This window comes from Rattus norvegicus, chromosome 5, assembly GCF_021556685.1.
Source record: "Rattus norvegicus strain SHRSP/BbbUtx chromosome 5, alternate assembly SHRSP_T2T, whole genome shotgun sequence".
NCBI lineage: Eukaryota > Metazoa > Chordata > Mammalia > Rodentia > Muridae > Rattus > Rattus norvegicus.
In genome coordinates, this window is record NC_141538.1 from 127,680,965 (window position 1) to 127,702,455 (window position 21,491).

Sequence of the window (21,491 nt, forward strand, 5' to 3'; positions counted from 1 at the left end):
GGGCAGTTTGGGGGCAGGAATTGGGTGTATAGTAAATAAACACCTCCTGCCCCTTCAGCCCTCTTTTTGCCTGTCCTGGTTGAGCTCAGGCCCTTCCTGGTGGGAGCTCTCTGGCCTTTTTGAAGATGGGGGAAAGCATTCTCCCAGAAGAGTTAGCCCTTCCTGCCTTCTGGGATTGCATTGTTTTAGAAGGTCGGCCCCAGAGCCCAGCATGGCTGCAGCACAGATGCGGGAGCGCTACTGGGACTGCACAGGTCTGGCTAGGGAGCCGGACAGACGGTTCTGGACAGCATAGGATTGTGGCTTCTGTATGAACTACTCATCTTTCCAGTCATTGCTCCCTCCTCCCCTTCACCCAGGCCCCACCCCCTCACCCCAGGCTCTGCCCAGTCTGTTGTCCATTGATTTAAGGCCCACAGGTGCTCTCTGAGCCCTGGTTCCCCTGCCCCCAGCTTCTTACCAGGTGCAGTCATCTGCTTCCAGACTGACAGAGGTGAGCCAGTTACTGCTAAGAAGGGTTAGGGATGAAGTGTTCCAGCTGCTGGGCCCAAGCCTCAGATGGAGGTGAAGTCCTTCCTACTCTACCCTATCCATTCAGTCAGTGTGCTCTGGAAGCAACTAACCTCCCACCTCTGGTTATTGCGATAGAAGCTGACTACAGGGCAGAAAACTGAAGGGCCCCCACTCTCACCCCACGAGCTATGTACCCTGAATTGTATCTAACCCTACTGACAAATTCTTGGGTGTCCTTCGAGAGTCTTCCTACCCACATCAGGACTTATTGTCCTTTGGTTTAGTGACGGAACCTTAACCACCACTCACCTTTCCTGGGCACCATCACCTCCTCATAGGTCTCTGTTCACCCAGCGGCCAGCCTGGTGCCTTATGTCTGCCCAGGGGCAGATGACTGGCACCAGGGCTCCTAGCAACCATGGACAAAAGGTTATTCCTGAAGTGCCAGGCTGCCTGAGTGACTGGTGGGCCTTGGCTGGTATGCCTGCCCAGACGCATGTGTTTGGACAGGTTTGTGTCTGCACACTCCAGCTGCCCCCACCCCCAGTGTGCACTCCACATGTAGCGCCGTGACTCTCACTGATGAAATGGATAGTCGCACATAAATCAGTGTCTGCTGCCCCGTTAGCTATGCATCAGCAGTCAGCGCCTGGGAGACTTGCTCAGTAACAAAGCCCCTAGTGTCTCTGCAGGCTGCGACTGCCCCCTAATGCAGAGCCAACCCCACACCATGGAGCCCTGCTGGTTGTCTGCAACAGCTCTCTCCTTCCCAAACTGGCAGTGGCTCAGACAGAGCTGGACACTGCTCTTTGCCTATGGTGGGCCTTACCTCTCAAGCTGTAAACTTCAGCATTTACACCTCTAGTGCTGGGAGGACCAGTGCCAGCTGCTGCTGACCCGGGGCTGCTTTCTCCTCCCCTTTTTGGACTTGCGTTTTTATTTGGGTTTCTTTTAGCATTGAGTCTTCTTTTCTGCCTCTGAGAGCTACTGCCCTATGCTGCCAACTACCTGACTATATTTCCTTTCCCCAAATAAGAGTCACGTCTGGGGGCTGGGGATTTAGCTCAGTGGTAGAGCACTTACCTAGGAAGTGCAAGGTCCTGGGTTCGGTCCCCAGCTCCGAAAAAAAAGAACAACAACAAAAAAAAAGAGTCACGTCTGCAGGTGCTCGCATTTGTGGGACTAGACTGTTGGGACTCTCTAGCCAATGCAGGGGTAACTCTGCCTGTCCTTCTGTCACATCAACAAATTGTGAGATTTTTCTCTTTTATACAAAAAGGAGGTCAGATTTGCTGAGTCCTTGTAGCAGAAAGGGTTTGAGGAAGAGAATTCCAGTAGAGTCCTGTGCAGTACACAGTACACATGCCTCTGCACAACCCAGGTCAGGACGGCCCCTGGGTCAGTCATAGTAGATGTCCTTCCCTGGGAAGACCTAAGCCTGGGGTCTGGGATTAGGATTAGGAAACAGCTGAGCCATCTAATAATATATTATGAGGACTTGGGACATGGTAGGACCCACCAAGTGAGTTTCAGGTGTGCGTCCCGTTTCTGTCTGAAGGCCCTTACTTCCCTAGGCGACTTTGCTAAGCAGAGTTCCATCCAGACACGAAGACCTTGACAGCAATGAAACGTTTAGCCCAGTCCCACCGAGCTTCTGTGAGCTTCGTCCCAGAAAAGTGCCATCTCTTGCTAAGACTTAACTGGTGGTTAATGAGGTTGGAGTATTAGGGGCAGGCACGGCTTTCATGAACTGCCAGCTTGGTGCTAGATGTTAAGCTAAACTCTTTTAGCAGATGACAGTGCAGGGCAGGTGTGGATGGTCGCTGTTCAGGCTAGGAGCATCGAGTGGCTGTGAGCAGGGCATTGGGAGCATCGGGGCTTTCCTCACCTAAGATGCTGTAGGATTCCTGCTGTAGGATTCCTGCTGTCTGTTTCTGTCTGTACTGGAGGGGGGCAGGCTAGACACAGATGCCTGATGTCCAGTGCTGTTTGCAGTGCTGCTGGGAGATGAGGAGCAGCCTCAGATCCATGCTGGCAGGGGCCTGGGGAGCATGCAGTTCCCTTTGAGCCAGGCAGGTGCACAGCCCCGCCCCCTCCTTCCTACATGAAGGGGCTATTTTCCTGGTGGCTAGTGAACCTCTCTGAACCTCAATTGCCACATCCCATATTTGGGGTGGATGGGATATCCATGAGTCCTCAGGACTCTTGTGGAGAATCTGTGATATGCCTGGTGCTAGGTACCTGGTGAGCACTGTACCTACCGGCACTTGGATGGTTCCCGTGTGTCTTGGGGCCACTTTATTCTCCAAGTTTCCTACCTGCTTTTAGTGTATTCTTTTGGCAGAAGAGCGTCTTGAAGCTCAGTACAGCCTTTATGACATTACTAAGGTTCATGATTCTCCAAATTAACTATCCTGTCAACACTTAACAAGAGTTGGTTCTGGTGAAACACCAGTTCCATTTGGCCCTTTAATGAGGCAGCTTCCTAATCTCTTGCTCAAGTCTGCCCACTTGACTTAGTCCCTTGACTTTGGCCATTCTGACTCCTTGTTCTTTGGTCTAGCCCCTAACAGGAGTCTCTAGGGGAAATGAAGGCAGACAAGTAGGTTGTGGGTTCAGGAGTTTCTGCTTCTGCTCTTAGCAGTCTTGTTTGGATGAACTTAATGGAGACCTACTCTCGGACCCCAGGGACGACATGGAGTTCTGTCAGCAGAAGCTGCTGGAGCACCTTTGAGTTTCATTTCTCCCCTGCCTATAAAACAGCCTACTTCATCAGCTCTGAATTACACCAGAGAGCATGAAAATGGTTGGAAATTGTACAGGATTCCTTTCCAGAGGCCAGCATGTAATCATTTCGTCATGTAGCACACAATCGGTCAATGGCCTTTGGCCTGGCCATAGTGGGTACACTTGTCCACTGCCGTCATAGACTGCCATGTTCGGTGCTCTTCCACAGTGTCCTTACTCATAAAACTCCACACTGCCTAGTACAGCACCCAGAACCCTATCTGCTCTGTCCCTTTCAGCCTCACACCATTGGTAGACCAGCTCTTGGTCTCCAGGGTGAGGATCAGCTCTCAGGTCTGGTCTCTGTGCTTCCATCAGTCTGAGTTCTTCTCCCAGCTGCTGAGTTCTTTTCTAGGAGTGAAGACTCTTCATTCTCAGGTCAGTATTCAAGAAGCCTTTGACAGAGTCTGGCCCTATCTTTGCTCCAAGATCAAAATGGACAAACCCAACATCTAGCCAAGTTCCTCTTCCTGAAGGTAGCTTTAACTAATCCAGTAGCTGTGGAGTTGTAGGAAGAGTCAAAGAGTCTAGAAAAGTGGCCTTGTTTTCTGAGTCCTGGTCCCCATAACGTTAGAGGTAGTGGATGTGGGAGGCACAAAAGGAAACCACACCCCAGGCTTGCCTGCTCTCCTGTGGAAGAGCCTTGTTCCAAGTGGAATTCTTGAGTAGGTAAGAGGGGAAAAGACAGGGTGTCCCTGGAGAACTCTGGGGGTGGAGAGGATCATGAGTGACAGCTTCACATATTAGCAGCTGCCTCACGGTGATGGCTGGCTCCAGCACTGACCCACGCACTTGACTCTTGGCACCACAGACTTGAGATTGTCTTCAGGTATATTAGGATCTTCACAGGCACAGAGGCCAGGCTCCTCCCATAACCCTGGCTTCTTTCATTACCCCAGTCACTCCTTCTGCCAAAGTTCTCCAGGGACTATGTTGGTTGCCCCCATGGCAAACCTGTACATTTCCAGAGTTCTGGCATTTACCGGCCCAAGCCTGCTGCTTCACCCTTACTGAGAAGAGAATAGAGTCCCAAGTCATCTCAGCATGTCGGGAAGGGAGAGGCTTGAGAAACCACACTGATCACTTCTGGGGTCTGCTGTTTGGTAGGCATTGGAGGCTGAATTCTGGGCATTTTGGTTTGTGGCTTCCGGGGCCTGGTTACCTGCTTCCTGGTTGGCTATGAACAATTGTGGATTATCTGTTGAGCTGTGCAGTGTTACTGGAAGAGCTGTGTGCACAAGTGTCTAGAGGACTTCAAGCAGAGCAGGATTCTCTGGGTAGATGAGGCCATGCCTCTTTAACATGCACCTCACCTTCACTGTGCTGTTGCGATTAACAGCAGAGCAGAGCTGGCAGGCAGGGTGGAGGCCGGCAGGAGCCAGCTGCATCAGTAACACTGTCCAATTGCAGAGCAAATGATAGTTTTTAGGGGGGGAGCAGATTGCTCTGGCAAAGCAGGAATATTCTCCCTGTATCCCAAGGAACTGATGTAATTTACTATCAGGGTCCGTCTCTGATGCCCACACATTCCCAGAACACGTGACTTTGCAATGAGCAGAAGTCAGGGAGAACACCTGCCATCAGGTCCCTCTTAGAAGCCCTCGGGGATGAGACTGTGTGGGAACCTTGACCTGGCCAGTGCTGTGGAAGATCCCATCAAGGTCACAGAGCCTGCTCACAGGGGGAAGATAAAGGCTTTCTTCCATCCCCATGACAAGAGATGAGGATTAGCACCCTGGCAGCTGTTAGCTCAGGATTTTCCCCCATGGCCACAGCCCTGATTTCTGACTTGAAAAGAAAGTAGAGAAGCATCGTGGGAAGAAATGGACGTGCGATCCTCAGATAAGCCAATCTTCATAGTAACTTCCTAATAGAAGCTCCCATAGGTTAGACTTCCTCCGTCCCAGGCCCAGGTCCCTGCCTTTCTGCAAGCATACATATCTTTTCCTGAACCGGGGCTGTCTAGGCATCCTCTGCGCCCAGACTGCCACCTCTCTTCATCCAGAGCACATCTACACCCTCAAGGCTCTGCCTCCTGTGATTCTGTCATAATCACTGCAGCGTAAATACTGCCTGCATTTAGTTTCTGTCTCCGAAGCTGCTGTGATCATAGTTAGACTTAAGTCTCCCACAGACTTCTACTCCTGAGGGAAGGGTGGGGTGCTACTTGTTTGTGACGTTGGCACAGCAGCTGGTACCCATCAAATGCACTGGCCATACACAGCAGACTGTGGTCCTGTTTGCTAGTCTAAATTCTGGATATTCTTCCCTTGTCCCTACAGACAGATGACCAGTTACACAGATAGCAGACACCCAGTGTCAGGAAGGGAGATTCCAAGGTTTCAGTGGCTCCCCAAATCACCTCTCCTATTTTACCCCATCCCAACCCATGCATTTAAGATTAGGCCTGAGGAACCCAGAAGCTCCTCCATGAACCTCAGTCCTTAGAAAAGGGCCCAAGCAGTCTGAACCTGCTAACAGAATACAAATGCTCATGTCCCAGACAAGAGAAGCCCAGCACTGTGGCAGGGATGAAGTGATTTCCATCAGCAGAGGGCTGGGGGGAGGGATGCCCGAGTGGAGGTCAAGGTCAGCTTCTGAGTCCATTCCTTCCACCACTTAGTCCGAGGGCAAGGCTAGGTCCTCAAGCTCGGCAGCTAGCATCTTCATCCAGGCGTCGTCTCACCAGCCCCTGGTCCTTTATGCTGCAGTGGTGAACTGCAGTCTATTCAGGACTGAAAGGCAAGCAAACCAGGCTGGTGAAAGGTGATGTGGCCAGTGGGGAGAGAGCATGCTTGTCAGCCTCGGACTTCCGTTCATTCTGGCCATGTCCCGTGGGATAAACCGTGACTCTCTGCTAATGCCTTAATGTCACTGGTTTGCCATGTTCTCCCCCATTTCAGACTCAACCGTGTAGCTAAGGCTATCTTTGAACCCTAGACTCTCCAGCCTTCCCTCCCAAGTGCACGTGCCACCAGGCTTGACGCCATTTTCTCCTGTGCAAATAGTTGGCTTTTACTGCCTTTGTCTTTTAGGGAAGATGTGAGCTTAAAATCAGAAAGTGTGCGGGTATTGCATTTTTCCTTGCAAATTAATAAAGGCGCCAGTTTTCCCTCATCAGCCTTAAAAGCTATGCCCTTACTCAGGGATCTGTCGACCATTCCTGTGATTGGAAGGTTAGCAAATGTCAAGACCCTGTGCTCCTCAGGTCTCCCATGGCTGCACAGATGCGTGTGGCTGTGTCCAGTCAAACCTTAGAAAGAGCTGGCAGGTCCGATTTCTCCCTGAGCTCACTGTAGTCTGACTAGTAGCTGTCCCCTCGGGGTCTTGTACTGCCATTCACCTCAGCCTCAACTGAACTATGCATAGTGTGGCAGAGGACTGAGTCTGAGCAGGTTCCTTCATGGCTAGGGCGTGTCTGGCCCCTTTCTCCGCCTAAAAGCAGTAAGCACAGATTTCCTCCCTGTTTTTGGTTTGTTTGTTTGTTTGTTTGTTTGTTTTTTTAATTACCGTCTAGCTGGGTAGTGGTGTATCCGTTTAATCCCAGTACTCAGAGGAGGCAGAGGCAGGCAGATCTGAGCTTGAAGCCAGTCTGGTCTACAGATCCAGGATGGCCAGGACTACACAGAGAAACTCTTGTCTCAAAAGAACAAACAAACAAACAAACAAACAAACAAAGTATCAACAGCAAAGCTATCATCTGCTGATGCATGGGGCAAGTGTGCCATGTACACGTTGAGAAATCTTTCCTTGAGTGTGCGTGTGTGTCTCACCAGGCGCATGTGAGACTCAGATTCACTGTGAGTTGACATCACGGAGAATGGACAGGGCAGGAGGCCATGATGCTGGCTTTACTTTGCTCACATAGAAAGCAGAACCCCTCTGCTGATTCTCCCTCCAGTTTCCCCAGAGTGGAGATACTCACTGTGCATTTCTTCTCACTCTTAACTGGTGACTTCCCCGTCTCAGATGTCTGTGGCCCATGGGCACACCTCGGTTCTCTGTACAGAGTACAAGGTGGATTGTCTGTGAAGTCCTTTTGCTGTGTATCATCATCATTTTACATTGCCTCGTCTACACAACATGTCCAGCAGGCAGGTGCCCGCCAGTACCACAGGCCTTTGTACTCTGCTCTGATAGAGCCCAGTGTCCACAGTCAGGGAAGGGGTGGAGATGTCATGGCTCTTACTTTACCTCTTGAAGCTACATCTTTAAGTCCACTTTCCAGTGACCTTCTCCGAGAATGAAAGTTAGATGGTAATGACACTGTCGTTCTAAAGCACTGTCTGAGCCCTGGGGACTGGGTAAGAGCAAAGAACCTGGCAGCCAAAGCCAAGGCCATGACCACAGGGTGTGACTCTAGCCCTCATTCCACAGCTTTCAGCTTACCCCTGCTCCTTCTATGGAGGGGTGGGAGTAGGGGTATTTAAGAAAGGACCATGTAATTATCTCCATTTCTCCTTTATATGTGTGTCTGTGTCACATCACATGGAACTGGACTACAGGCGGTTGTGAGTTGCCATGTGGGCGCTGGGAATTGAACCCAGGTCCTCTGGAAGAGCAGCCAGTGCTCTTAACAGCTGAGCCATCTCCAGCCCCTCCATTTCTCCTTTAAAAGTTAGCATTTATTTTTCTTTAGTCTTCTTTATAGAGCTCTCATTCTCTACCCCAGAGTCATTTAGAGTATCCGATTGGTCCATCTGTTGGTGTTGGAACATGCCCTCCTAGTTCCTCAAGACCAAAAACATTAGAACTTCATGAGGTCTCTTGATGTAGCTGTATGGTCACATGCCCAAACCTCACTGCACTGGTCCAGCCTTGGCTATCCTAATGGGGCAAACAATAATAGTTGTCCCAGAATTCTGCACACATCACCAAGTGACCAGCAGGTTATCAGTGGAGGCTTAGAGGATGCTATCTATATAGTTTTCCTCAGGGTATGGATATTCATGACAGGACACCCTGACCCAGGCTACAACCTGCAAGCCAAGCTGCCAGTTTCCCTGCCTAAGAGGCCTATTGTGAGCCCAGCTGTGTAGATGGCTCCAGTTTTCTTAGCGAGACCTGAGGCTCAGAGCCGTTAGAGAATTAGACTCAGCACATATATATACGTCAAGGATTTCCCCATCATGCCCTAGTACATCACTCGAGAGGCCGAAGTACAGGGCATAGCCAGAGTGTGGCAGGAGGGGCTCCTGCTGGCAGTGTAAAATGCTTTTCTGCAAAGACCTCCGATCTCTGAGCTGCAGGAGTGCTGCTTCCTACCATGCTGATGCCCCATCAAGGCTTTTGCACTAAACCATCAGCATCCAGACTGTGAGGTTCTGTGAAATGGCTAAACACTTGCCTCGATCACACCCGTAACAGAGCCTCCCAAGCCTTGCCTAAGTGGCTCTCACAACCTGCTGGATATAACACTATTCAATGCTGAGATTACAGAAAAAAGAATGAAAAGGAAGTCTGGGGGTTCGGGTGTCTGAAGGCAGTGATCGGGAGCCAGCTGTGAGGGAAGGGCAAATCCATTAACAGGGTTGGCACGGTGTGAAAGCCACATAGGCCATAGGTGTATTTTCTACCTTTTTTTAAGATTCAGGAGCAGGAATTGCCCTTGTTCATTTGGCTCCCCCTCTCCTAAGGTCCCATCTCCTGACGTAGGCAATGGAGGCAGTAGAAACAAGTCTGATCTACTGCAGGACTGTAGTTGCCGTTCCAGCTTCTGGGGGCTGAGAGAGCAGACCTACATCCTTTAGCCTCTCTGGACAGCAAGGGGGAACTGTGCATCACTCTTAGAGCCCTAAGTGGGTTTGCAGCTCAGCCTTTTCTGTCATTGGATTCTTTTTTTCCTCAAATGAACTTGAAGGTCTTTTGGACACAGGCTCATGGGCTTGTGGGGTGCTGGACTCCTCCAGATCCCTGGTTCCAAGAATGAGGCTTTGGTTCCTCATTAGTAACCACAGAATTCTCCTTTCTCAGCTTTGTTTCTTGCCTATAAAATTGGTGGTCCTTACATTGCAGAACATATGATCAAGTGAGCTGGTGTAGTCAAAAGACCCTCTTTCCCCTAGGTTTCCAGAATTGGTTTAGCTCATCAGTGAGAGGCCAGGAGCAGCCAGTGACAGGGCTAACTAGAATTGGGATCCAGTTTTTCCCCAAGCCCTGTTTCTTTAAAAATAGATGGATTTGGAAACATAGTATATCCGCAGAGCCCTGACAGAGTTTGAAAACTTAGCTCAGCAAATCGCTAGCTTCTGGTAGTCTTGGACAAGTCCTATCCCCTGTCCTGATTCTTCCCTAGAAACAAAGAACATTAGGGAAGGAGATGGCAATCTGTCAGTGTAGGACCATCTATATGCAAACAAAGGAATACTAGAGCTTGACTCAGCCACCCTAATAATCCCCTAGTGTGGTGCAGCTCCTGTGGCAGAGCACCCCAGAGCCCTTAAGGGGACGGGCCTTTGCCAGTTAGCCATCTAGACACACTTTAGGTCCTTCAAAAAGCTTCCAGCAGCTGAACTCTAAGACAGTCCATGGGGAGGGAACTTGTCCTGCCTGGGAAGCAGATCATTGGGACACCCTCCTCCTCGCATCTCAGCACAAAGGTCAGAAACCTCCAGCAAAGTCATTGTGTGTTTTGTCGAACTTCTATGTGGGGGTTTGCCCATGCAGGACAAATTGGGGGAGCCGTCAGGTTCCCTTTATATAAACCAAATGGCAGCTCTCTGGCAAAGAAGGGATGGTGAGGCTACTTGTTTGGGGCACGTGTGGCAAACTGTTCAGGGTTCCTCTGTGGATGCTTCAGACAGTCTAAGGTCACGGCCCAGCATAGTAAAGAGAACAGATGACACAGGTACCAAGAACATGAGTGAACTACTTGCAAAGTGAAAAGAAAACTTTTTGCTTCTGACCCATGCAATAGGCTCCGAGAGGCCAGGTGCTGTGCCTGAAGGTTTCTAAAGTGAGACAAGTCTGAGGCTGACAGACAAAGGGGTAGCACTTCCACTAAGGGGATGACTTTCTGTCATCTGAATTCCTCTGTGGACTATCTCTGTCAAAGCCTGGGCTAGGATGCTCTGACACATCTTCACATGGAGAAAGGGAACTGCTGTCCCTACATGCCCTTAGGGTCCTACCAACAGCCTTGTTTTATGGTGAATCTGTCTTGGTGACAAACTTGCTATCTCCGCTTGTTCAGAACCAGCTTTGCCTTCTGCACCCCAGGGTGCCTCTTGTAAGGACCTAGCTACTGCTACTAGCCCAGGCTTTCAGACCCAGGCTTGGTCGCTGAACCTCAAGTCAGCCATCACATGAAGCCCCAAGGTGGGGTTGCTTCAAGTGTTTTTTCTATTTCCTGGTAGCCATCAGGGACTGCTCTTGCCTGGTAGGGTACACAGGTGTTCGGGGCTTGCTGAAAACAGTCTGCTTGCTCTGCAGATGCGTTTGTGTGACCAGGGAGGGAGACAGGACTGTGAGGGAGGAGGTGGTTCCTGTTGCCAGGAGCCTGAGGACCAGCAGACAAGCCTTTGCCCCCTCTTGGCAGCTGGACCTTACCCCTTGAGCTCTCTTCCTCCGTTCTTTTTCATTTTCTTTTTGGGGGTTGGCTTCAAATTATCTTGTTTTGTTTACATTACACCCAAGTTTTGTGGTATAAAAGACTTGCAGGTGCAAATATGTCCCGCCTTCATTAACTTCCCCTCCCTTTTTAATTTATGTGATTTCAATTTTCCTTCCCTGTACTGTTAATTAGGGGACCCTCTAATCAGTGCCATTATCACAGTGGTTTTCATGTTTAGGAAAGCCGCTAAACAAATGCTTGCAAAATTGCTAAATGGCTAATTAATGTCTGTTAATTAAGAAAATTGCTCATGGTAACAAACCATGCCGTTGCTGGCAGCCGCTAGAAAGACACACACTTGTTGAAATTAGTAGCGTGGCAGGTAGGGGAACATCTGCTCCTCCAAGCTTTCCGGAAGTGAACAGCCCCTCACTTAGCCAAGAAGCTCTGGGGCTGTCCTCAGTGGTGCCCTCAGCTGCTGGACAGTTCTTGCCTCTTGTTTTGCCCACCTCTTTGTTGTCTCTACCTTACCCCCAGCCCCCCTTCTCCTCAACCCTGGCTCTGTGTCCACATGGGCTTTGAGAAAGACTGAGGGTGGAACCCGTGGCTCTAGTTAACTTGCTTTCCTTCCCTTCATAAATGCCTGGAGTTTTACTATAAGGGACAGCTCCAGTGCAGAAGGGTGCATTGCAGTTTGTGACACGTGCTCCTGTCCTGAGACTAGGTCCTAGTGGCCTGTTGAGCCAAAAGGGGCCTTAAAAGCAAAATGCCCGTGAGCCACTATCATAAACCTTTATGACTTTCCTAATCTGTGTATGTGCATGTCTGTGTGCAAAGGCATGCAGGCACACCGGTGTACTTTTTCCTGCACACAGTAAGTTCTGAAGAGATACTCTCCTTGTGATACATAAGGCTCTCTGATACTTTGTTTCTCTGTTTTTGTTTTTGTTGTTTCGTTTGCATTTATTGCATTGATCTTAGCACCCACTGGCAGGATACAACCTGCAGTTTGGCCTACTCTATAGATAGTGAATTCATCTCCTTGTGTTTGGTGGGCAGTTGAGGTGAGCATAGCCCAGAGCTTGGACCTGCAGGTGGCTCACCATCATCTGGAAAGTAAGCCCTCCGCCCACTGAACCACCAAGCAGTGACAGTGCTCACCCCTGTGCCTCAGCCTGGCTCTGCCACTTAGAGCTTGTGTGGCTGTGGCCTGGTCTCTTCATTGCTTGACACGGTGTTTCCTCTCCTGCAAAGGCTGAAAGAAAAGGCAGTGCATACAGAGCTGTTTTGAACTGTAGGTGAATTCATGAGCCATGGAGTCCTGACAATGCTCGCACGAGCTTGGCGACTGTCTGTATACACTATTGGCTTAGAACCTAGACCACCTCTGCCTCTGTCCTTGTTTGTCCATCATTCCCTCTGCCCTGCTTCAAGCAGCAGGACCTTATGAATACTGTCCCAAATCACCTGTTCTCTGTCTGAGAGACCGTCAGCTCCTTGAGGGCAGGGACTTCACCTGATTCCTCCTGTCCTCTGAAGTGGTGCTTTCAGGCATTGTGTCTGGGTCCAGGGCCCTGTCTGAGTCAACCAGTGTATTTAACATGGCAAACTCTGTGTGGTCATAGCCTGCGTCTGGCCCTCGCTCCTGTGTGCTCTGATGAAGGTGCTTTGTTTTATTTTTTCGTTTTTCCAAATCCCTTGTGAATGTATTGGTCAGCCTCCCTCCTTCCCGCCTGCCCGCCGTTGTTCGCCATTGAACCAGGACCCAAGCAGTGCTCCACCACCTCCTGCCAGCCACAGCCCACCACCCGCACGCCCGCCGCCACTCTGCGTTTTGGTTTAATTTTTGTTCTTTTAAGCTTCTTCTGCGCTTCTCCATGTGCTGTGATCTATAACCTGCCTCTACTGTCTGGCCTCACAGGGTCCTCCGGGGTCACAGCCCTCGCCGCACGCACAGCCTCCACCTCACAATCCCAGCAGCATGATGGGACCCCACAGTCAGGTAAACGCACTGTGGCTCGCCGGCCCGCCGGCCGGGGGGCGCCGGGGCAGGAGGAAGGAGAGAGCCGCAGAGGAAAAACAAAAATCAAATGTGCTCCAGCGTTGCCTTCCAGTCCTAATTGACAAGTCTAATTAAAAAACATTCTTCTAAATACAGTCTTCATTTCTTGGACATCCCACCCAGTTTGGATCTGAAACCAAGAGAAAAGAAACAAAAATCTTTCTGTGACCTTGCCAGTGGCCTTTATGTTTTTGGTTTTTCCTCTCTCCCTTTTGTTTGGTTTTGTGTTTGGTTAACCATTTGTTTGTAACCAAGGCTGCACCCCTGGCCTTTTCTTTGTGCACTCTCGCTGCTGAGAAAGCTTTCTTGCCCATTCCCTGCATTAAGTTAGGGGGCCCACTGTCTCTTACTGTTTTTTTCATTGTGTTTTCCCATAAGTCCTTGCCTCCCTTCCCACTCCTCCCTGTTGATGGTTTCTCTGTGTGTGCTTGTGTGTGTGCTTGTGTGCGCGTGTCCTGCTCTGTCTGCAAACCTGAAGATGTCTTGCTCTTTTTGCTGCTTGTTTTCTTTACCCTTGTGGAAAGCAGAGGTGGCCTCCTTTGCCCTGCATTGATTTAGCTATTCTGCGTTCTGTGTGACGTCCTAGCTGCTGCCCCTCCACCCAAAGTAGATTCCTGCAAGCCAGTGCAGGTCGGGAGTTGTGTGGATCTGTTTTCTCTGCCCAAGGGAAGTTTTGCCTGGAAGGAAGAGGAGGCTACCGGACTAGAGAGAGCTTAGAAGATCACTAGTTGTCATAAACCGGACTTTGCAAAGTGCAAAGCATTTGTGTTTGTCACCACACAGTAGTTCATCTGTCATTGAACTGATTCCCTATAATTACAGCCTTTTATGTCACCGAGATATGCAGGCGGCCCCAGGCCCCCGATCAGAATGGGAAACCAGGTACAGTATCTTTTTTGTTGTTTTCTCTTCTCTGTCACCCATCCTAAGACCTAGGTAGACCTGGACTCAAGTCAGAAGCAAGGTGCAAGGCTTGGGGGCAGAGTACTAGATTTAAGGTGGGGGAACTTGTCCATGCGTCTGCTCTGAGCCCATGGTCCAGCACATAACCTGCTTTTCACAGGGAGCCTCATAGCGGCCTGTATCAGATAGCACCAGCTGGTGGGATTGCAGGACTCAGCTCTTGTAGAAAAACTGGTAATAACCCTAGCCCTCCCTTCCAGCCCTTTCTTGGGAGAGGGTCTTCCTCCTTAATGAAGTCAATTGACAATGTGCATTTTTTTTCTGGAAGTTTTTGAGAATTGCCAAGGCTGATAAACAGAATCCTGTGATTAGAGGGAGAAATGTCCTGAAGGAGTGCTTAGATCAGGAGCCTGACGACAGAGGGAACTGGGCACTTGTGAGGTGTTCTATCTGCCTGCTTCCCCAGAACAAGGAAGGACTTGTTCATATATTTAGAAAAGTACCCTGCTTATGAAGAGAGCTTTTCAGCCCAGGGTCACGTACCTTCCTCTGGGCCATCAGAGTTGACAGTTTTGGGGTAGGCTGAATAGTGGGTCCTCATATGGTCTTCTTTGGTCCACCCCATCAGGGTGGGGTACTGAAGAAGTGCAGATGCCTCTGTTGAGGATGGACAAACAGACACAACCTGATGTAGGCATCAGGGAGATTTCTCTCAGTGCCAAAATATTTCTAGCTAGAATTCTTCCAATGTCTCAACCAAAAATCTCTGACAGCATTCATTGTCAGCACACTGGGAGCTAGAAGTTTGGTCATCTACATTGTGACTCACTGCAAGAAAGCCCAAATGACAAGGCATGGACTGTGGAGGATGCTATCCAGTATGAAAGCGCCCACCACCTTTCCACCTTGCTATTTTCCTCCCCCACAGTCCTTTGTTTCCTTTTTTTCTCTAACACAGAGGGGACAGATTTAGACAAAGAGAGTTTAGAAGACTAGGGTTTTGACAACAAGGACTTCTTGGGTATGTTGCAGGTGAGGAAGCAAAAGGAGGAAGGCCAGGGCTATAGGCTGTGGGCCTCTGGGGGGCACACATAGCAAAATTATGGCCCCCACCTACAAGGTTGTGTTTCCTTCTCAGGTATGAAGGCATCGGCCTTCTAGTGTAATACCTGTTTTCCTTGGCCCTTGTTCATATAGTCTTCTTCCTCTACAGAAGAGCCTGGACCACCCTGTCTGCATTTCAGACACCCAGCTGAATATAGTAATTCCCAGATACTTTAACCCAAACTGCCAACTAAAACCCCTGGCACCTAGCAGGTTTAGAAATCATGGAGAAAAAAAAAAAAGAAAAAAAAAGAAATCATGGAGAAGTGCTGTGTGAAAAGCAGCCATTGTTAGAGCTATTTAAATAGGATAGGTGGGGTATACTTATACCTATAGGGGGGATCTAGGAGGCCTCAAATCCTCTCTCTATTAAAAACCACCAGCACAGATGGGCAGACACAGACCAGCCAGGTGACTCATAGTTCAAGAATTTGAGGGGACAGAGGGGAAAATGAGGAAGGTAAGGATGACTAAATTCAGGGTGCAGGGACCTGGTCTCATCAGCTCCCCAGGCTGTTAGAAACAGCAGATGCCAACACAACTTTTCGAACCTGAGATGCAGTGTGACCAGAGGAGCTTGCCCTCATAAAGCCCCTGCCCCAACCCCTCCTCCTATTCTGAAGCTGGGGACACAGGGAAGGGCTGTCCCTTCAACTCTTACCTCCTTGTTGAGCCTGCTTGGCATTCGTTGCCAGCCAGAGGCGGAAGAGCCTAGGTGTCCTGTAGTAGCACTCGAGTCTAGAGAGCCTGTCATGGCCTCCCAGATCCACAGCCCTTCAATCAGGAACTATAGCCCTCTGTCACCAAGGCTTTGCTTCCTGAAGTCAGTGGCTTCTCTTTTTGGTCTAAAGGTCCCACAGGACACTGGGCCCAGCCTCTGCTGTTCTCTTGTTTTCCAGATTACAACTGAAATAACTTCATCCGAAGTCAGTTACCTTTAGTCTGTTCTTAGAGCATCCTGTCTCCTTTTGATGATGTCACACTGGCACCCACTGCTAGAAAAGCAGGCTGCCCTTAATCACTCTGTTCCTCTACAAGTAGCTGCTTCGCCACCTTTGGGATGGAAGCTCAGAGGCCTGGAGGGCTCTGCTGACCCAGGCTCAAGCTCTTAAGAGCTCTGGACCCCAGATAACCCCATCAGAATCTCCAGGGCCCCTTTATGGTTCACCTTTTAAAGGCCTCCCTGTGGTAATAGTTTTAAACAGTGGCTTCTCTAAGTTCTTGTTGCATCTTTAAAGTAAAAGAAAGGTGGTAGGGCTGGACTTAAACTATAGCCCCTGGGGTTCATATTCTGCCCTTTGGGTGGGGGTGAGCAGCAGATCCAGAGTATGCCTTGTTCAGGATGCAGGTGCAGGTTCACATGGAGAGCTGAGCTCCCCACTGTACTCCCATCCAGTGCGACAGTTCCGACTAATGCTTGCAGGAACTGTCTGCCATGCTCTCCAGCACTGGGGAACCCTACCCAGCTTGCACTGATGGTCTCAGGCAGGCCATGAGTTAGCCCCATATGGCCAGGTTGGAGGAGCAGGGTGAGGCAGGCAGATGCATATCTCTCCCCCCCCCCCCCCCACCAACCCCAACAGCATCCTGTCTCTGTAAATGGTGACTCAGGCTATGTGTCATATGTCTCTTTCAGCCTCCAGGAGGAGTTCCTGGGACACAGCCATTGCTGCCCAATTCCATGGATCCCACACGACAACAAGGTAGAAGGGCAGGCAGCGTGGTGTGGACTACAGTGTTGGGGCCTCCTCTTTGCTCTGCTCCTAACACAACTCACCTGTCTTCTACACAGGTCACCCCAACATGGGAGGGTCAATGCAGAGAATGAACCCTCCCCGAGGCATGGGGCCCATGGGGCCTGGCCCACAGGTAAGCAGCTACTTGTCTGTCTGTCCATCTGTCCCCCTGTCATCTGTGTGCCCCCGCCTTCTCTCCTTTTTCCATAGTCTGTCAGTCTCCACATTGCTGGCTCTCAGTTGAAAGGAAGGGCTCATTCAGGTGCCTGGCTCCCCTCCCTGTCTGCAGGATGCTGAGTAGGAATAAAACCCCAGCGAGCTATCTGGGTAGCAGAGCCCTCCAGGGTGGGCGTCACAAGCTGTGATGTGGGATCTTCAGGAATCAAAAGCCACTTCCCTCCCAGAATGGAACAACCTTAAGGGGATCCAGGACCACCTTGTAACTTGAGTCAAGTAAGGGATGATGATGGCCTTTATGAGGCACTTTGACTTCTGGGGAGCCCAGGTACTTTCACCATCTACTGTGAAAGTCTCTGTTCCCACGGGATGTGGCCAGCCATGCTCCTCAGCTCCCCACAGCTAACTTCACTGCTCCTGGGCTCTGATCCTTGGAGGCTGTACGCTGTCCCTCCCTCTCTTTGTTATAGGTGATGGACATCTTTGGGTCCCCTCCTCGGGTCTCCAGCTCCCCTGGGGCTGAAGTTGTACCCTCCTGTCCTATGTGCTCACTTTCATAGGGAAACTACAGACCTGGAAACCATCCGGTCATTCCCAGACCCCTAGCAAACCAACCTGCTCCCTTTTCTGTGGTGTTGAAAGATCTTAGGGTAAAGGGAAGGAAGCAGTTGAGACTTGAGAGGTCTTGTTTTAGTCTTCCTCAAGTTTCCCATAGTTCATGTTTTCCCCCTCCTGTCATCTCAAGCTGACCACAGGACTGTCCTTAAACAGGGCAGAGGCCAGCATTTCAAAGCACATCATGTCAAAGAGTCAGAATGGGTCTCTGTCCTCGGAGGGCTTGGCCTGACCAATGTGGAATTCACCGCTGGTGAGGATCGACAGGTTTTGGCTTTTCGGGGATCTGAGTGATGCTGTGTGAGATCTTGTTTCCTCATGGGGCCTCTGAGAGGCTCAGCAGCTACGTCTCTCAGATGAATAAGCACAGTATCCACACTGTAGGGAGCTGAAAGTACTCAGAGCTGATGTGATCCCTGTGCCTTGGCCCCCCGTGGAGAAGTTAAAACTGCTGGGTGTGTACATGTTTAATCCCAGCGCTCAGAGGGGAGTTGGAGGCAACTGGAGCTCCTGTGAGTTCCTGGGTTGTCACTACTACATAGTAAGGCTCTGACCACAGAGCAAGTTCTAGGTCAACTGGGGAAACAAAACAAGAACAGAACTTAAACCAATGTTCAGGACCTCAGCTGTTTCGGTTTGAGTAAGCTTATTGTCTTTCCTGGCTGTCATTAGCAGTTTATTAGGCCTCACGGTAAGGCCGAGGGAGGGCCGTGGGGCAGTGAGGGCAGAGCTGTTGCCTAGCACACATAGCCCTTGGTTCCATGCCCAACATCACAGACAATAAAACTGAAAAACAAGACTTACAGGGACTGGGAATGTAAGCTCGGTAGGTAGAGTACTTGGCGTTCGTGGGGCCTAGCTATAACCCCAGCACTAGAGGAGAATCAGAGGTTGAAGTCATTCTCAACTCCACAGTGAGTTTGAGTCCAGTCTGGGCTACATGAGAACATGCCTTAAAACAACAAAAACCTTGCAGACCTGGAGTGAGACTCCAGTATGTCTCACAGTAGTAGTCCAGCACTTACGTGGACCCTGTCTTAGTTACTGTTCAGTTACTGTGAAGAAACATCATGACCAAGGCAACTGATAAAGAAAGGTATTTAGTTGGGACTTGCTTACATTTTCTGAGGGTTAGTTCATGATCGTCATGACGGTGAGCTTGGTGGCAGGCAGGCAGGCAGCCCTGGCATTGGAGCAGTAGCTGAGAACTCATGTCTCATCTGCAGGTGGCAGACAGAGAGACTGGGCCTGGTATGACACACATCCTCAACAAGGTGTGCCTACTCCAACAAGGCCACACCGCCTGATCCTTCCAGACAGTTCTACTAACTGGGAACCACACATGAGCCTATGGTGACCTTTCTCTTTAAAGCACCACATATCTCAAAGCTTCGCATAGGAGAGGACAGGCCTACTTTTTCCTCTGGGTGCTTTAGTGTTACTTGACTGCTGAGGCTAATGCCCAAGCACAGTAACAGACAAGAGGAGTGACCTTGAACTTGGTACTGGGAGATACTGACTGGTACTGATTCAACTCTTAATCCTGTTTGCAAAATGTGTTGCCAAGAGGTAACACCTTCTGAGGCAGGGCAAGAAAATGACTGTGGATCCACTGTTCCCTTTCTGCATGATGTACATTCTGTTTTCTGGCGGCTGGAGGTGGTTATAGGGCAGCCTGCCTCTTGGGAAGCATAATTGAGCACTGCTATATTAGTCTTGCTACACTGTGAGGTCAGACATAAAGGTGGGATGCCACTTGTAGGATTTCTTAGTGAGGTAGCAGAATGTATTTGATCACTGATCCCTCTACAACTTTCTGGAAGGGGTTGGGATACAGCTATGCTGTGGTCTGAGAACTATTTTATAGGTAGACTGGCACTCTAGTTTTTGGCCCTGTATCCTGTTTTAATCCAAAGGTGTGAGCAGACAGTTGTCCCCTGTGCTTTTCCTCTAGGGCCTGCAGTGGTTTTAGTGTGCAGTGGGAAAAAGACAGTGCTTCATGGATGACAGCATGAGGTCCTGAGGGCCCTGTTGTCCACATTCTGTAGAGTGAATTCATAGACAGAGCTAAATCTCGGTTACTTTGGTAAAGCAGGTTGAAGACCCCTGAAGCCCAGTGGGCACCAACCAACCCAAGGCCCCAAATTTGGCAGTTCTGGTCTGACTAGAACCACACTACCATCCTGGGGTGGGGTGGGGTGTATTTTCAGAAGTTCAGGTAGAGGATATTCTTGATTCTCCAAGGACAGTCCTGTGCCATCTGGAGAAAAAGAATCCCCTGGGGCCCCAAAGACCCATAGCTGATACAAGCTCAGAGCTTCGGAAGGACCACTTATCCTATGTAGATCACCCGAGGCTAAGTGAGGGATTGAGGCAGGCACTGGGGAACCACCTGTCACCAAGAATCCTGGCTAAAGGCAAGATCTGGGGATCAGCCTGGGAGACTGTGTTATAGCTTCAGGTTCCTCTACAGGGGAGTCTAGTAACAGGTGGCTCTGTTTGAAGATAAAACCAGAACAAGGGAGGCAGAGGAAGTGTGAGAGAGTCCACTCTCCTGTAGACATCAGTCATGTCCCTCTAGTCCCTCATAACTGTGGAGCAGGTACCTCTTCTCCAGCTAGGAATGAGGAATGAAGCCCTGTGGTGCTGATGAGGGTGAGGGACGGCTCCTGTTAGGGACCCAGTCACCTCCAGCAGATCAGAGCCCTGGGTCCTGGTCTTTCAGCCCCGTATGCAAAGCTAGTGCTTCTGATTGGAAACTTGGTCCCAAAACCTGGTTTCAGCTCAGCTTCCCTTCCTGTCTTGCTTACTAAGTGGCTGTGGGCAAGTGTCTAGCCTTTCTGAGCCTCTAGGTTGTCATCTGTGAAGTGGGAGGTGTGTGCAATGGCCCTTCCGGCTTGGCATCTGAGGAGGGAGACTTGCTAGGGCTCTGTGAGGGATACCAACTTGTTAGCAAACTGGATAGGGTTCGAATCCTCTGCTGTGTCTCCCCTCAGGCAGCAGGCTGCAAGTCTAGATAGCCAGCCCTCTTTTGACGCACACTTTATGCTGTAGCACCATCCTGACCTCATTTAGCCGTGGAGCTCGCTGTTTGCCTCTTGGGGTGCGGGGAGGGGGCATCTAGAAGATCTTTCTCATGAACCAGTTCTCATGCACCATGATGAACTGACTTGCAGTGAGGGGCAGAATTGGGTAGAAGCAATCTGGGTCTGCTGCTGTCATCAAGTGACCAAGCACCCCTTACTAAGGGGTCAGAACCAATGCTTTACAGTCAGCGTGGGCTCCTGTAAGGCTGAAGGAAACAGGCTCTTTGTCCCTGCTTTAGAGACTGAACAGGGTTGTGACCCTGCAGGCAGAATCTGGCAACAGGTCCTTGTCCCAGCTTAGCACCTAGCTATTCTGTTCCTTCTGTGCCTCATTTTCTGAGCCTAAGGGGGTTGCTATGGCTGTTAAACATCCATGTACACACAAAACATGTGACACAGCTTTATCCTCCATAGTGAGAACTGTTGTTTGTGTAGTTGCCGGAGTCAACAGCAAGTGGCCAAGCTGAGGACAGCTTTCTGTGGCCTCTGCTTACTATCCAGGTTGTCGAATCAGAGCAGGTCCTGGGACTGAGGCACTGTGTGAGCTGGCTGCAGCCTGTCTGCCCTGTAGACCTCACTTGTTGCCAGCCATCTGGATGTCACGGCCTGTATTCTGTCCAGGCAGTCTTGTAAACACGAGGCCTCCATTGGAGACCTAGCAGAATAGGGGCCCCTCAGTGTGAGGTTTGGGAGACAATTGTGAAGTCACCTGTTTAGCTCAGGGATATGTCTGTGCTTGTCTGACCCAACACTGTCCCTGGTTTTCACCTTCTTCCTGCCAGAGATTCTGGGAAAAATCCAGGGCATATGAGTGAGACTCTGGTCTGCCACACTAGCTTTGGCCAGCCGCTCCCTCTTAGGCCTACTGCTCTCCTTTTGTAAAGTGGGGTCAGCTACAGAGGGTTGTTAGAGGGACAGAGCAGACGAAGTAAAAGATCACCGTGTGCATAAGGCTC

General features: G+C 50.2%; 1 protein-coding gene and 1 long non-coding RNA gene across 34 annotated transcripts in view; one reads left to right on the top strand and one right to left on the bottom strand.

Annotated features, from left to right (window-relative positions):
- Ssbp3 (single stranded DNA binding protein 3) overlaps positions 1–21,491 on the top strand; it is a 141,416-nt gene that overhangs the window by 106,919 nt on the left and 13,006 nt on the right. For 20 of the 33 annotated variants that reach the window (XM_087551408.1, XM_087551406.1, XM_087551410.1 and 17 more), the window contains 3 exon segments: positions 13,737–13,796; positions 16,558–16,624; positions 16,714–16,790. In XM_087551408.1, coding sequence (XP_087407534.1) covers positions 13,737–13,796; positions 16,558–16,624; positions 16,714–16,790 — 204 coding nt within the window. 33 annotated transcript variants of the gene reach the window in all.
- LOC134479027 (uncharacterized) lies at positions 1,767–15,891 on the bottom strand. Its single transcript, XR_015621032.1, has 6 exons — positions 15,583–15,891; positions 14,361–14,474; positions 12,753–13,044; positions 12,014–12,107; positions 7,226–7,301; positions 1,767–6,035 (listed from the first exon to the last, which is right to left on the bottom strand). It is a non-coding gene; the product is annotated as an uncharacterized LOC134479027 (long non-coding RNA).